This window comes from Rhinolophus sinicus, linkage group LG11 (genome assembly GCF_036562045.2).
Source record: "Rhinolophus sinicus isolate RSC01 linkage group LG11, ASM3656204v1, whole genome shotgun sequence".
Taxonomy (NCBI): Eukaryota; Metazoa; Chordata; class Mammalia; order Chiroptera; family Rhinolophidae; genus Rhinolophus; species Rhinolophus sinicus.
This window is the reverse complement of record NC_133760.1, coordinates 8,765,387-8,781,909: the sequence shown is the minus strand read 5'-3', so window position 1 is coordinate 8,781,909 and position 16,523 is coordinate 8,765,387. Positions and strand designations below refer to the sequence as shown.

General features: G+C 51.6%; 2 protein-coding genes across 3 annotated transcripts in view; one reads left to right on the top strand and one right to left on the bottom strand.

Moving 5' to 3' along the window:
• The window catches only part of MARK4 (microtubule affinity regulating kinase 4), a 29,312-nt gene extending 25,545 nt beyond the window's left edge, over window positions 1-3,767 (top strand). For both annotated transcript variants that reach the window (XM_019754874.2, XM_019754875.2), the window contains 2 exons: window positions 913-957; window positions 2,769-3,767. In XM_019754874.2, coding sequence (XP_019610433.1) covers window positions 913-957; window positions 2,769-3,105 — 382 coding nt within the window. In that variant the 3' untranslated portion in view covers window positions 3,106-3,767. The remainder of the gene's footprint in view (window positions 1-912; window positions 958-2,768) is intronic.
• Window positions 3,768-6,667: 2,900 nt separating this feature from the next.
• On the bottom strand, window positions 6,668-16,097 carry CKM (creatine kinase, M-type). The gene is made up of 8 exons (XM_019754876.2): window positions 15,964-16,097; window positions 13,763-13,973; window positions 12,693-12,847; window positions 11,974-12,106; window positions 9,461-9,632; window positions 8,292-8,415; window positions 7,717-7,906; window positions 6,668-7,195 (listed from the first exon to the last, which is right to left on the bottom strand). Exons 2-8 carry the CDS (start codon window positions 13,953-13,955, stop codon window positions 7,017-7,019), a joined length of 1,146 nt encoding a protein of 381 aa, XP_019610435.1. The 5' UTR covers window positions 13,956-13,973; window positions 15,964-16,097; the 3' UTR covers window positions 6,668-7,016.
• Window positions 16,098-16,523: the final 426 nt, after the last annotated feature.

Here is a 16,523-nt window from a genome sequence, read left to right as displayed (position 1 = left end):
ACCTGTGTGTGCGGGCGTGGAGGGAGGGGGGCACTGTCAGTCGGGGAGGGGTCTGTACCTGGGGTCATTTACTCATTTAATAAGCAATAGTCTGGCCTCTGGAGCCAGACTCTCGGGGTTCAGACCCCAGCTCTGCTGAGTGACCTTGAGCAAGTCATTCAATCTCTCTGGGACTCACTTTTTCTCTTCTGGAAAATGGGTATAGTAATAACAGTACCTTCCTCATAGGGTTGCTTTGTGGATTAAATGAAGTGATATATGTATAGAGTGAGTTTATAATGTTGCCTTGGAAAATGTTTTATAAATGTTTTCCATTATTCACTGAGTACCTACTATATGCCTGGAACCACCCTGGGCCCTGGAGTAGAGTGAACCAAGTGTACTTTGTCAAGCCCTGCCCAGGCAGAGCTGACATTCTACTAGGGGACCCAGAGAGTAAACAATAAATAAGCAATATATATATAGACTATCACGTAGTAACAAATATAAGGAGAAAAATAGGGCAGGGAAGAGGGCTCAGGGGTGTGGGGAAGGGCGGGTGCAATTTTAAATGGTGCAGGCCTCACTAAGGAGATGTCATTCGAGCAAAGCCTGAAGGAGGGATGTGTATGTGTGTGTCTGTTGCCCCTTCTATATATAGGTGTGTGTCTTTGCCCACCTCCTCTCTCCTTTGTCTTCCAAATTCTTTAGTACCTTTCCTGTGACTTACACTAACCATTTCAGAATGGGCTCCCCTTCTGGGCATGGAAAGGGAAATCAAATCCTGACTCTAGGCCTTCCCCAGCCCAGCTCCAGCCAGGGGGGAGGAACCTGGGCCAAGGCAGGAGCTGCCCAGAGTCCTAGAGGTGGTAGGTTGGGGGAGGGGGCGCCCTACGTCCAGATTAGACACTCTGCCCCCCTCTCCTCCCTTAGGGTCACAGACGAACCTGAGAGAATCGGGGGACCTGAGGTCACAAGGTGAGTTTGTGTGCCTACCCCTGACTGCTACACCAGGCCCTCCCCCTGGCCTGCCTCAGAGCCCTCTTGTCTCAGCACCTCCCCCCACTTCCCCTGGTCCTTAGATAGAACCTGAGCCTCATCATCCAAGGCCAGCTCCCTGAAATGCCCCTGTGACATCCCTTCTCTACCAGCTCCTCTTCCTCCCCCTCACCAAATGATTTCCCCTCATTTCCACCCCATCCCTGAGCACTTGCTCTTGACCATCTTTAACTTCGGCCTCTTCCATCTATAACCAGCTCCTCCCCCTGTTGACACCATGCCCCCTTTCCCCTCTCATCCAATGAGGCAGAATGGTGGCCAGCTGGTGGCAAATATTATCTACCGTGTTTCCCCGAAAATAAGACCTAACCGGAAAATAAGCCATAGCATGATTTTTCGGGATGCTCGTAATATAAAATAAGCCTTAATGCGTCTTTTGGAGCAAAAATTAATATAAGACCTGGTCTTGTTTTCGGGGAAATACGGTATATAGCCCTAGGTGGAAAATTGTTAGACTTTGAGGGCCAAGAGAGTCTGTATCCTGTCTATTCAGCTCTGCTATTGTAGAGCAAACAGCCCCATTCAATACAAACACAAATGGGTGTGGCTGTGTTTCAATACAACTTTTTTACAAAGTATAGCTGTACTTTGCCAAACCCTGCTGTAGTTTGACACAACACCAGTTTGGAGACCCCAGTGGAAGTAAAGAGCTGCCCCAGCAGTTCCAACAAAGTCGGTAGACTGATTCTTATTGACTGGGTCACATGTTCATCCCTAAAGGAATGCCTATGGTCAGAGAGATGGAGTACTCTTGATTGGTTAGACCTGGTCACATGCTCATCCTTGAGGCAATCACAGTGGCCAGGGAGATGGAATGCTCTCATTGGCCAGAACTGAGTCATGTGTTCACCCTTAGCACTGAGAGGCAGAGTCAGCCCGACCTAAACTGGAAAGGCTAGATCTGCAATGTTTTTCAAAAGGATTACTCTTGGTATCATACTTTAGGCAGGATGTTTCTTTGTTGTGCAGGGCCCTCTTGCCAATTGCAGAACATATATTGTCTCTGATTCCCCCCCACACACACACACACACAACTTAATAAATCCCCATGGTGTTCCCATCCCAAGACATTGTGACAAAAAGCCCCCGAAATTTCCAAATACCCCTTTGGAGGACAGTACTGCTTCTAGGTGAAAACTCCTGGTCTAGAGTAGGGAGAGTTGGTCCTCCAATGGAAAAGTGATTGTTCTTACCAAAAAAAGGATGTATTAGTTAAGAAATGAGTTTAACTACTAGAACAAAGAGACCCCAAAATACCGACAGGAATAAACTTTTCTCTCTCACAAACCATGTGGCCAGGCCAGGCTGGCAGGGCCACTCTGTTCCTTGAGGTCATTCAGGTAGCCAGGTTCTTGCATCACCATCCCTTAGGACCTTCTCGTCTTCACGAGGCTGGCTCTTGCTGCAATCAGGTCCAGCTCACAGGACGTGGAGCGTAGGAAGCCAAGGCATGCAATGTCCTTTGGAGGAGGTGATGTGTGTGGAGTTGCAAATGTCGTTTCCACTCACATCCTGGAATTTGGAGACTGAGGCCGTGTCTGGCTGAAGAGGAGGCTGGGAAATGTAGTCTCCAGCTGGGCAGCTGTATGTCCAGCTGAAACTATGTTACTAGAGTAAAAGGGGATGACAGGTTTAGAGGGGACAGCTAGGAGTCTATCCTGAAGAGTGGGAGCAGTGGGTTACCTTCCTCTCCTCTCCCATCTGTGACCTCGAATATCTTCCCACCCCAGTTGCCATCTACCTTGGGATCAAACGGAAACCACCCCCAGGCTGCTCCGATTCCCCTGGAGTGTGAAGCTGACCAGCTCGCGCCCGCCCGAGGCCCTGATGGCAGCTCTGCGCCAGGCCACCGCGGCTGCCCGCTGCCGCTGCCGCCAGCCACAGCCATTCCTGCTGGCCTGCCTGCATGGGGGTGCGGGCGGGCCCGAGCCCCTGTCCCACTTCGAAGTGGAGGTCTGCCAGCTGCCCCGGCCTGGACTGCGGGGAGTTCTCTTCCGCCGCGTCGCGGGCACTGCCCTGGCCTTCCGCACCCTCGTCACCCGCATTTCCAATGACCTCGAGCTCTGAGCCACCATAGCCCCGGATCCCCTTCTCTTCCTCTTCTTTGTCCCCTTCACTTCTACAGGAGGGAAAGGGGTCAGGGAGGGGATTCTCCCTTTGTCATCCCCTCAGTTTCCCTGAATTTGATTTGGGGGCAAAGATTGTCCCCTCTGCTGTTCTCCAGGGACGCTCAGCATGAGAAGCATGAGGGGGCTTAGCAGGGGAGCTGGCACCTTCCTGGAGCCTCCAGCCAGTCCTGTCCCCCCTCACTATGCCATGGGGCACCTGAGGAGACTTTGGGGGAAGGGCAGGGGCAGAAAGGGAAACTGAGGACACTTCCATTCCTCCCAACAGTGCAAGAATTAGGGCTTGGGCAGGGGGTAGGAAGAGTTACTGAGCCTGAAGACTGGAGAATTGGGGGGGCTGGGAGTGGGGGTCAGAGAGGCAGATTCTTTCCCCTCCCCTGCTCCTCATGCTCGAACCCCCCCTTCCTGCCCCTGGCTGGCGTGGGGCACTTTGTACAAATCCTTGTAAATACCTCCATGCCCTCCCCTCTGCAGAGATCTCTCAAGGAGCTGCCACTGTCACCTCCGGTTTTTAAGTTATTACACCCCCACCCTCCTGTCAGTACCCTTATCTGCAGCCTGTTGCCCAATAAACTTAGGAGAGTCCCCCCTCCCCCACCCTGACCCTGGGGTTTTCCTTTCCCTGCCTTCACCTACAAGTGAGATGAAGAGGAGGGGTGTGACTTTGGGCCAGTGGTTTCTCCTTTCTGAGCCTCGGTTTCCTCATCTGCAGAATGGGAGTAGGGGTGTGAGGGTCAAGGATGATTTTGAAAGAGGGCAGGACAGAACTCGGCCTTATCCTTGAGGCCCCCAGTTCCTATATGGGACCCCCATTCATCCATTCATGCCCACCCACATGTTATACCAGACTCTAAGCCACTTCTTACTCCAGTAGTACATTTATTCAATAAATAGTCATTGACCGGTGCCTACTCCGTGCCAGGCCCAGTACTGGACATGGAGATACAAGGAGCCCCTGTCTATGGAGGACGTGGGTTCTGACACAACCAATAGAGAAACCATTGCTTGGGAGCCCAGAAGAGAGAAGAGGTTGGGGAGGTCACTCCAGAGGAATAGATGCCAGAGTTGGGCTTTGAAGGATGAGTAGGAGTTGACCAGGTATTGGGTATGCCCTGGGCAAAAGCCTGGAAGTGGGGGTGCATGGTATATCTTCAGAGAGCTGTGGGTAATTTCAATGTGGCTGCTATGTTGTGGGTGAGTGGAGAACTAATGAGAAATGCTGTATTAGGACTAATAATCCATCTACACTTAAGCAAAAGGCTACTTGTTTGCTTATTTAATAATAGTCCAGGGGTTCCTGACTTCAGATATGGTTGGGTCCAGGCAGCAGGCCATCTCGTCTGCTTTTTCTCAGTGAGTTTCATTCTAGTAGTTTCATCCAGTAGATACTCCCTAATGGCAAAGATGACTCCAGTAGTTCCAACTTTCGTCCTTCCAGCTTAGTTTCTGCAGCAGAAAGTTCCTCATTGCCAACTTCCAGCAAAAGTCCCAAGACAGACTCTCATTGGCCCAGAAAAATTGTGTGATCATCCCTGAACCAATCGCTGGTGACTCAAGTGGCCAGGCCTATACCTAGAGCTGAATTTAGAGGGGGTTCCCAATGGGAAATCAAGATACGAGCAGGAGAAGGGAAATAGAAGCTTGATTGACTTAAGCCATTGAGGACTGTCCAGGACATGAGGGCAGGGCTTGTTCACCCAGGGCCTTGTGGGCCAAAGTGAGCAAGTTGGGCTTTCATCTGAGGGCACTAGGGAGCCATGGAGGGTTGTATGCAGGGAAGAGGCTTAACTGTGCCTCAGTTGCCTATTGCCATGGTAGGAATATCTTGTGTTCTTCATGGGGCTAATAGGAAAGTTACATGAGAAAATGAAGGGTGGTTAAGATTAAGAGTGATCAGTGTTGAAAAGCCAGGGTCTTGGGCAGAACTGCTTTCCTGTCTTATGTGTGATGCTGAAAGGTTTTTATAGTTGTGAGGGCAGGAAAATGGGAGTGTCAAGGGAACAAGCTCTGTGTTGGGGACACAGTGGTGACCAAGACAGCCCCAGCCCTGCCCTCGGGGCTCAAGTCCAGTGGAGGAGGCAGCTGTGTCCTCAGTGATGACCCAGAGTGGGCAGCGCTGGTATGGGAGTCCAAAGAGAGTGCGTGCCCCAGCTGGGGAGGCCGCCTGAAGGAGCAGCTATCTGGACACTGTAGGATGGGGATGGGGAGGTGTGTGCATTCTTGGTAGAGGGACTGCGGTGTACAGTTGAATGGCTGGGAAGCAAGAGAGAAAACAAGTCCTTCAGCAAATGGCATCTGATTCCGCGTGAGTCGAGTCACTGAGAGAGATGGCTGGAGATGTTGGCAGGGCCTTCAAAGGGCACTGGGGATCCATGATGAGGTGAGCAAGGAAGAGACGGACAGGTCTGTGCTGTTATGGGAGGGAAGGAGACAGATTAGAAGAGTAGGGAAGAGGTCAGGCGGGGCAGAAGCTGGGGAGAGGGGGTGAGTTTAACGCTTAGGAGACAATGGTCAGGATGGCCATGGTAGCTGACGCCTGGACTGAGGATTTGGCTGCTCAACCTGGCCAGGCTGTAGTGTTTGTGGTCTGTGGCCTCTGAGGGATGGGGGTGGGGAATTGGAGCTGGGATTTAGTGATGGGGTCTTTAATTGGGGATAATATTGTAAATGACATCCTGGCATCTGACAGGCCCTGCATGTCTTGAACCTTTGGGGTCTCCTATCCGTCCTATTTCAGGAATCTCGGGGGATTCTTGGGCATCCCTGGGCTTCAGTTTTCCCTTCCTGGGACTAAGTTCTCCGAAAGACCTAAATACGTAACAGGAATGCTCTGACCCAAGCCCCAGTCTGGAGGAGAAAACAGCATGAGCAAAGACAGTAAGGTGGGAATTGCAGGGTGTAAGGAGCTAAAGAATATATAGGGGAATAGTGGGGAAAGGGCTGGAAAGATGAGCCTTCAGCAAATGGTACGCATTTCAGTTTGACCATGAAAAGTTGCAAATAGGAGGGTGTTCTAGGAGACGTGGGAGTTAATGGCAGGTTCTTGGGCAAAGTAAGGGACATTGAGAAGACTGGTAGGAACTATAAGATGGATGAAGTCAGACCTCACAGGAGGCCAGTGAAAAGTATAATGAGGTACGTGTGATGAGATGCATGGGAGGTCAACTGGAGGCTCCTGGGCCAAATTCGAGACTCAGACATTTTGTTAGGTTTCTTCCTTACATGGATCCCGTGTTTGAGATCTGAGCATTTGTGATCAGGAGCCAAGGTTGGGAAGGGCCCGAGCTTGGTTATGTGACACTAGGCCACACCTCTCTGGGTTTTAGGTTCCCCATAGAGCCTTATAATTTTTGGATTGCACTACCCTAATTTTTCCTCATTTTAGAGATGGGATGAAATGTGCCTAGTGCATGCCTAGAGAGGGCAAACCACTTCGAGATCACACAGCTGACAATTACAAAAGTCCCTCGTCCTCCTCCCTCAATAACCATCGCACACAAAGCTAAGGCCACCATTGCTTTTATTTGTTGCTTTGGAGAAAAAACATGAGCTCCAGATGTGCAGGGCGCTCTCCATTAGCTCCTACTAGTAAGCAGAGCTCTGGAAAAAGGAGAGGTGAGTGTGAGGGAGGTTTCTCATTGGCCAGAACCCAGAGGATGGAGCCCATTGGTTGGAACTCTGGTAGCAATTGGAACTCCAACAAGGTTGGATAGAGCCCTCTGTTGAGCCAACCATTATAGGCGGGCCTCCAGGGGAAAGGGGCGGGGCAAGGGATGAAGGGGCGTGCCTCCGGTGGGCCGGGTCCTCCCTTTGGCTGGGGCTCCAGCAGTCGGCGGCGGGCAGGCTGGGAGCCTATTTCTGGGCGGGGATCATGTCGTCGATGGACTGGCCCTTTTCCAGCTTCTTCTCCATCTCCACCATGAGCTTCACACCATCCACCACCAGCTGCACCTGTTCTACCTCAGACGAGCCCAGCCGATCGGCGTTGGACACGTCGAACACTGAGCCCACGGCAGCTGTGTCCACGCCACCTGTGGAAGCAGGAGGCAGGAGCGTGAAGAGGGAGCAGAGGTACAGGAGCGGAGCCCCGAACGCTGTCCCCGTGTCAACCGCGACACACACATGTATTGAATGCCTACTATGTGTAAACAAGTTACGCGCACGCAGAGCCTCCTAAATGGCTGTCTACTCGCGGGCGCAAGTCTCCAGCTTTGGGAACCTCACCTCTCTATCATCCAACAAAAAAATATACATGGTGGATAAGAAAGTGAGCCCTGGAGCCGGGCTGCCTGGGTTCCAATCCTAACATCTCCCCTTTATAGGTGGGACACTGAGGCCGGTAGTGGGCCAGGGACATACACAATGTATATTATATAACCATGATGATATCATATTGACTCCTATGAGATAAGGCCCATTTAAAGAGGAAGAAACAGGCTCACAGAGGGGCAGCCCATGCCGACCCTCAGGACTCGGGGGAATGCCCCACCTCCCCTCTCCCCGCCTCAAATGGCCCGCCCCCGACGCCGCGGTGCAGGAGGCGGGGCCGCACCTGTGCCCCGCTTCTGCAGGCGCAGACGGCCAAGGATCTCCTCGAACTTGGGATGCTTGCTCAGCTGCGCTAGCTTCACGTGCACGCCTCCACGCAGCCCGGTGCCCAGATTGGATGGGCAGGTGAGCACGTAACCCAGATGCTCATTCCACATGAAGGGGTGGCCGGCTTTCTTGAAGATCTCCTCAATCTGAGGTAGGGGGAGACAACCAGGGGTCAGCACCAGCGGGCACCCCCAAATACACCTGCAAGCCGGACGGCGTGAGGAAATGGGTAGGAGAGGGTTCTGCGGGGTCGCGGCGGGGAAACCCGGAGGGATGAGATTCTGAGAGGAGGCATCCGACCACACGGACTACCGCAGGATTCTGAGCGGGATGGACTTGAAGACGCTTTGGAGGCGGGTCTTGAGTATAGGGATGGAGCCGGGGGGCAGGGCCTTGGAAAGCGAATGAGGCGTGCCTGAGGGGCGGGGCTAGTGTGTGGGGAGGAACCGGGTTCCGAAGAACTGGGCCTTGGGAAGGGCATGGGGCGTTCAAAGTAGAGTCAGAAGTCAGCCCGCAGGGGCAGGCACCCACCTTCTGCAGCCCCACGCAAAAGCGGCGGAAAACCTCCTTCATGTTGCCCCCCTTCTCCATGGAGATGACTCGGAGGTGGTCCTCCTCGTTGACCCACACCAGGAAGCTCTTGTTGTCGTTGTGCCTAGGGTGGGGCGCAGCAAGAGGCCAGGAATCAGCTTCGCGGGAACCCCATTCCCCGCCCTCTCGCAAACATACCCACCGCCACGGGGCAGCGGGCTGAGGAGTGTTAGGTGGTGGCATCTGCTTTCTCAGAATCACAGAAGCTCGCATCTGTAGACTATCACAGGATCTGTAAAATCTCTACTTTGGGGATCAAGGACTTTTAGGATCTTAGGTCGTTGAACAGCATTAAATTATAGACTCTTAGAATCAGAAGCTTGGAATCATAATTGATAAATCTTGGAAATCCTACATCTGGTTTCAGGACCCAAGAATCTTCCTATCACATTGTGACATCCCAGAAACAGTCTTGGAACCATGAAACTTTAGGAGCTGGAAATGTTTGAAACCATGGAATCACAGAATCTAAAATTAGTGGAATCTTAGAACATAAAAATATTTAAAATCTTGAAATCTTAAAATCATCCCATCTGTAAATCTTAGAACCTACACTCTCCAAATCGTTTGAAACCAGTTTCTCAAGATCTTTTTAAATCTTTGACTATTAGAATCAGGGATTCAAAGATTCATTAAAAGCCTAATTAGCAACAATAGTAATAAAGATCATACTAATAGCCACGATGTACTGAGCACTTACTATATAGCAGGCGCTGCTTTAAATTCTTTACATAAATTAACTCATTAATCCTTACAAGAACCCCAACAGCTATGAATTATTGTGATCTGCATTTTTATAGATGGGGAAACCGGGGCAAAAAAAGCTTTAAATAATGTGCCCAATGTCACACAGCTAGTAAGTGGCAGGACTGGGATTTTAACCCACAGAGTCTTGGTCAAGTCTATGTCCTCACTGCCTCTTCTCTGGTCCAAGTTTCCCAAAATGTGACACATAAACCACAGGGTAGGCCGGCATAGAGGGCATGATCATTTTCTGGTTGGAAATATAATTACTTTTATGGTCTTAATTTTGGTGGAGGAAAGAGGAGGGTTGTGCGGGGACTGGAGGAGGCTGTGGGGAGGGGAGGCCTTGGAGCAGGGGTTCTTACCAGATGCCCCGGGCGTCGGGCCAGTCTCGGGCCATGCCTGAGGCCAGCAGCAGCGGGGACACGGGCTTGTCAAACAGGAAGTGGTCGTCGATAAGCTGCTGCTGCTCCTGCTCTGTCATGCTCTTCAGAGGGTAGTATTTCCCCTTGAACTCGCCAGTCAGGCTGTTGAGGGCTAAGAGGCCACAAGAAGGAACCGTCAGCAGTTTAGCCTGCCCCCCATGAAGCAGGGTGTGGAGAACCCAGGGACCCCACGCTGCTGCCTGTGATGGGCCTGGGCCTTGTGGATGTCCTAAAGGTGCCTGAATACTGTGTCTAAACCCAAATTCATGAGCCCCCAAATGTGCTCCTCTCCTGTCTGCCCAGCGCCCCCCCAACTCTCCCCCAACAGCCACACCATGTGCTCAAGCCAGAAAACAGGATTCTCCCCTTTCCTCGAGCCTCACATCCAATCCACCTGCAAGCAATAGTGTGCTGGTGCCGGCATCTACTCGTTGGCAGGACAGATAGTCAAAGTCTCAGGAATTTGGGGAGTCATCAGTAAAAATTATTATAATATAGTGTATTTGGCATTTGTATATATTCATATGTGTAATAAATATATAATGTGTATAATAAGTATATTTGTATATATGTATAATATTTATATAACACATATACAGAGGGTACCAAAAAATGTATATACATTTTAAGAAAGGAAAACAACTGTATTAAAATTGTAATACTCAACGTATACCGATAACAAAAGATGAACACAAGTCACATTTGACTCCTGCAATTACAAGAGGTGCTCAAAGTGGTTACCATCAGCATCCAGAACTTCTGATTATGGCGAACTACGGCTTGAGCAACGTTGACCAAAGCTTCCACTTGTATCGCTACACGTTTCAATTTCCTCACACAGGACCGTGCGTCTCAAACTTATCACAAATGCGTGCAATTGTCAGGCGTGTTGGAGGTTCTGTTGCAGACTCACGCCTCCATTGTCATTGTACTTCCACAACATTCTCGAATTTCAGATACCACTTCAAAATGGGTTGCGCTCCTCGAACGACAACTGTGCGTCCACCATTTTCTTTGACGCTCCTGCTTGTCGCACGGTGACGCCAGCATTCATTTGACTGACGCCATCTTTTGAGTGACCATCATACTACACATCGCTACCGTAATTCAATTCAACTTCGAAAATGTAGCTAATACATTGATATCATCTCTTAAAATGTGTATACATTTTTTGACACCCCTGTATTTATTTATATACATTTTATACATTATTTATATAATATTCTATATAATGTATCTCATATACTATACACATATACTATATTATTAAAATAAATTAGATAAACTTACAAATTAAATAAATTATATTTAAAACAAAGGTAATAAATACTCAAAACTGTCATTTCCTAATTATTTTACTACATTTCCTATCATCTATGTTTTTGAAGTTATCTTCCTCTATCGTATCTGTGTGGTGGAAACACTATATGATGATGTGCTCCCATGCATCTCTTCCCATCTCTGTATGATGATGTCACATGAATAGCTTAAAATTGGCCATGGTAGGAGAATTTACATGACAGAAATTGGCTATCGCTGCAAATCAGAGCTATTTTTTTCGAGAGCCAGTTGTTAAACATTTATCAGAACAACACAAGCCCTGATGATTCTACTTCCAAAACATTTTTCTCCTCAGCCCGTTGCTATCCCTCACCCTTCACCTGGACCATTGTAACCCCCTCACTGTCTCTCTGCTCCTTCACCCACAGTCTGTTCCTTACTCAGCAGCCAGAGGGCTCCATGTAAGTCTGAACCGGTCCTTCCTCTGCTCACCACCCTCCCATGGCTTCCCCCTCTCTCAGAGTCAAAGCCAAAGCCCTCTGGACAACCCATAAGGCTCTGCCCAACCTGGCCACCCACACCCCTCTGACCTCATCTCCACCCCTCAGCCCCAGCCACAGTGGTCTCCTTGCTATTCCTTCCCACCTCAGGGCCTTTGCACTTGCTGTTCCACCTGCTGTAATTCTCCCTTCCTGTCAATCAGGTCTCACCTCCTTCCTAAGGAAGTACCCCGGTCATTCTCTGCCACACCCCTTATTTCTTGGCTTCATGGCATTTTGGAATTATCTTGTTTTGTTGGTTTCTGTGTTTCTTTTCATTTCACCAGGCTGACAGCTCTGTGAGAGCAGCAACATTGTCCATTTTATTCATCATGAAAGCCCCAGGTGCCCATACAGAGCCAGATCAACCATAAATGTTTGCTGGCTGACTGGATGTCAGGACCCTGGTGCAACTAGGTGTCTGCATGGATCTGCTCAGAGTGCCTCAAGTCTTGACAGAACCCCCAGACTTCCACGAGGGGGAATGCTGCCAGCTGTCACCAAGCACCCATGATATACCAAGCACTTTCATGTTTGGGGAAATGAAGGACCAAAGGGGGCCAGGGACCTGCCCGTGGTGGAGCAGAGCCAGAGCTGGGTGACCTTAGCAATGGGTGGGGTGGGAGCTCTCACCTTCCACTGAGAGTTTCTCCACGGCCCGGCGCTCACCGCGGGAGCAGTGGGGGGGCAGCGTGTAGCCCTTGATGCTGCGGCCTGTGCGGACGCGGCTGCTGAGCACGTAGTTGGGGTCCAGGTCATCTCCACCCTGGAGGGCAGGTGGGTGTCATGTCCAGTTCCCTCTGGCTCTCTGCTGCTTCCTTTGGCTCCTCCTTCCCCACTGCCCTCCCTGCCTCTGTCTCTCCTGCCTTTGTCTCTCCCTTCTTTCTCTCTCCATCTCTGTCTCTGTCCCATCTCCTCATCTATCTCAGTTTTTTTCTCCACACCTTTCTTTCCCCAGTTCATCTCCCCATTTCTGTTTCCCTTCATCTCTGTCTATTACTCTCCCTGTCTCTCTGACTCAGTCCCCTGTATCTCGCTCTCTGTCTCTTCTCCCATTGCTGACTCTCTCCGTCCTCTCTGTATCTCTGTTTCTCCCTTTCCTGTGTCTACTTTGTGCCTGCCTTCCCTCTCTCTCTCCTCCCTTTTTCTCTTCCCCCTTCCCTCTCTTCCTGTCTGTCTTCTCTCTGTCCCATTCCCTGTGTCTCCATCTCTGTCTTTCTGAGTGCCCCTCCCACCTCAGTCCTTCTCTGTGTCTCTCTGCCTCTGTCCTTCTCCCTGTCTCCTCCTCGCCCCTCTGCCCTATTTTCCCCATGCCTTGCCTCCACCACCACCACCCCCCGGGGGCAGCCAACCTTGAGGTTCTCATGGTTGAGGTCAGTCTTGTGCTTGTCGGTGGGTTTGTAGCCCCCATGCCGATCCTGGATGATGGGGTCGAAGAGGTCCTTGAAAACTGCATAGGACTCCTCGTCTCCGGCCACACAGCCCACGGTCATGATGAAGGGGTGACCTGGAGGGGTTGGGATGAGGTCAGAGGTGCTTGTCTCCAGCAAGGACGGCCTGGGCTCCTGGGTACAGTGTACGTGTGTCTGTGTGTGCGTGTGCATGTGTTTGGGTCAGCGGGGGTTCATTCGATACCTCTGGGTCAGAACTGAGAAGGCTGAGGGTTGGTGAAAATGGAGAGGGGAAGCTAGGAGAGGTCAAGGTGGCAACTGGAGTGAAGAAAAAAATGCTGGGAGCAGGGCAAAGGAGAAAGGAGAGACTCAGGGGGCCAATTATAAGGTACTAAAAATATCACCACTTCAGAATTCCCAGATCATGGTATCTTCACCTAAAAATGTTCAGAACCTTAGAGTATCAGTTCCAATTGATAGACTCTCAAGACCCTCTTACTTCCTGGATGGGGAAACAGTGGCCCGAAGAGACAGGGGCCCTCTCTCCTAGGTCACATGATCAGTTGGAGGCTAAGACTAGAACCGGGTCTCCTACCACCGGTCCACTCCCCCTTGCAGGGTATCCTTGGATAAAGAACCACAGCATCCATTACATCCCGTCACATTCTGAGTGCTCACTTTGTGACAAGTGCTACTCCAGCACTGTGTGTGTATGGGCTCCTATATTGTCACAACATGGGTACCCGTTTTCTAAGTGAGGAAAGTGAGGTCCAGAGAGATTCAATGACCTTCTGGGGGAAGTCTCGCATTAGACTCGTGTACATTTATTGAGTAGTTCATTATATGCCAGGTCCTGTACCCAGCCCTCCCCGCATATGAACTCATTCGTTTCTCACAACAGCTCCGTGAGTATGGTCCCCACTTTACAGATGGGAAGACTGAGACCTGCAGAGGTAGGATCGAGGTCTGGCCGGCAGCCTCCAGAGCACCCCCCCTTCTTGTCCCTGTAATGCCCCACCACGGAGGCTTACCTGGGTTGTCCACACCTGTCTGGATGACATCGTCCAGAGTGAAGCCCGACGGAGTCTCCTTGTCCCGAAGCTTCTTGTAGAGGTCAGGGGTCAACACCTTGGCCATGTGATTGTTGTGCTTGCTGAGGTCCGGGTACTCTTCCTCCGGCTTGTAGTTCAGCTTGAACTTGTTGTGGGTGTTACCGAATGGCATGGTGGCGGCGTGGGGGGCCTGGTGGGAAGAGGAGGTGCGGAAGATTAGCTTGTATCCAGCAGAGACCACAAGGGAACAGAGCGAGTCTTTGCCGGGTTCCTGTGCTGTGTGACTTGGAGCAAGAGGGGTCCCCTCTCTGAGCCCCTGCCTTTTGACAGGATGCATCAGGAGTCTTGGGTTAGGATACCAGTTTTGCCATATGTTGGCAGGTGACTTTGGACTAGTAATCTTGCTAGAGACTCAGTTTCTCCAGCTGGAAAATGGAGGGGGAAATCCTTGGGTTGGAGTAGTAATTGGGGAATGGATAAGAATGTAGTTTCTAGAATCAGACAGCCTGGGTATGAAGCCCAGCTCTGCCACTTACAACAAGCTCTGTGACCATGGGCAAGTTGCTTAACCTCTCTGTGCCTCATCTGTAGAACTGGAATCATAACAGCACTCACCTCATGGAGATGCTGGGAGGATTACAGAAGTTAATGTATGTAAAATACTTAGAATAATGCCTTGCACACAATAAGCATTATTTTGCTCACGATAAGCACACAATAAGCTATTATTGTTGTTGTTTTTAAGGTCTATGTGAGGAGCTGGTGAGAAGGTGAAAGGTGATGCTGGGAATAAGTGTGTGAGCAGAGAAGGAACAGTCTCTCCCGGAAGGTTCTTGGGTGCTCAGTCAAGGGATGAGGAGCAGGGTGGAAGGGAGGGGGCTGGGGGTCTGCCCCACCTCTGTGTGCTGACAACTCTCCCACAGAGCTCAGTTGGGAAGAAAAGCTCAGCCTGGAGGTGGGGGTTCTACAGAGCTGGGTTCAAATCCCACCAATGCCATTTCCCTGAGCCTCTCTGAGCCTCTGTATCCTGCGAACTGAGCCTTCTCCATGAAGTTTCCAGGAGGATTCTTTGGCTGGCTGAGTACAAGCCCTGGCATGGAGTTGGGGCCCAGTACCTAGGGGTACTGGGTTATTCTTACTTTTTATTCACAAGACCCAGAAAGGAGGAGAGACCCTTCAGTGGTGGGGACAGGGGTGGGAGGCTCACTCCCAGCTCCAGGAATCCAAGCAAATGAGAATGTGGGAAGACTGGGACCAGGGTGAGCTGAAGAAGGCTGAGGCATGGGGCCAGGGGGGATGGGAACCCACGAAAGATCTTTGGAGCTGCTGTCCAGGGTTGGGGATTATTTTTAGAGCCTGGCGGACTCCTCCTCCGCATCCAGCTGCCACACCCCACCCCACCCCCACATTCCAGGGGCTCGCCTTGCACCAAGTCAGCAGGCTGGAGACAGGTGGGTCAGGGTGGCCGGGGACACGCATCCAGGCCTCCGCGGGGCTCAAGGGCTTCAAGGCCAGAAACCTCCCTTCAGAGGGTGCCCCTACCCCCATCCCTACTAGGGTCATATCAGGAGAGGACACTGAGGCAAGATGGGTGCGTCCAAGAGACGTGAGCAGAAGTAGCCCAGAGCCACACACACACATCACTATGGACCCCCAGATCACACCATCAACAGAGTTATATGCACACACCTCCCAGCTCAGGGTCACACCCAGGATACAGGCACCCATGCAGGAGCCACAGAAAGGCAGACACAAGGTCACACTGCTTTGGGACACAACAGGGACCCGCATGGTCACAAACGCAAAGACTCCACTGAGCCTGTTCTTGTAGACCCTGACAAGTGACATACAGACTTCTCCCATGGCTTGTGGAGCCGTGTTCTGGTGACAAACCACCATGAACACAGGTCAGGCCCTCAGCCCCTTGCAGCTGGCAGTTGTCAAGACTCCTTTTGTCCCAGGATCCCTCCCCAGGACGCTTTGCTACAGAGATCACAAGTCACAGCGGGGGTTGGGGGCTCACAGGTGGAGGCGACTCCCAGGCATGAGGTCAACTTTCCCACACACTGACCCGCCTGTGTGCAGGAGGATTTGGAAGCAGACATGCAAGACCACGTCCAGAGCCAGGCTGGCCTCTGGCACCCATGGGGCTGCCACCCTGATTCCCACCCCAGCAGTACCTGTCTGGGCTGTGTTGAAAGGGGCTGTCTGTATCCTGGAGGCAACACTGACCCAAAGGAAGAACCTGCAGCCCTGGCTTTATATATAGGGCACCCTCCCCCCCAGGTTGTGCTATTGGCTGCGAGGGGCTGTCCCCAGGGAAGGGGGTTGGAGGGCAGCTGAGCCTCTCACCTCACTGCCCGGGCATTGTGCCCACGCTGAACCCAGGCATGCCTTGAGCCCAGCCCCATGGCCTTGTATGGGCCGCCCTCGGGCAGCCCCACCAAGCTGATCCCCTGACCAAGTGCTGAGTCGGGCTGGCAGGGACAGCTGGCCCCCTGCCGGGGACACTGGATAGTCGCAGGAACCGTCCTGGGCACGTAGACGCCACCCTCCCCGGCCCTCCACAAAGCTGCCAGCCCCCTCCTGTACCCAGCCCTCTCCTCAGCCCCCAGGGGGCTTGACTCCAGCGAACGGCAACTCAGGAGCCTTGGCCCTGGGGAAACCTTGCAATGGCCGCCGGAGCGCCAGGTATCTGTTTTCCAGAAGGGAAAACAGAGGTAGGTCCAAAGAGGCTGTG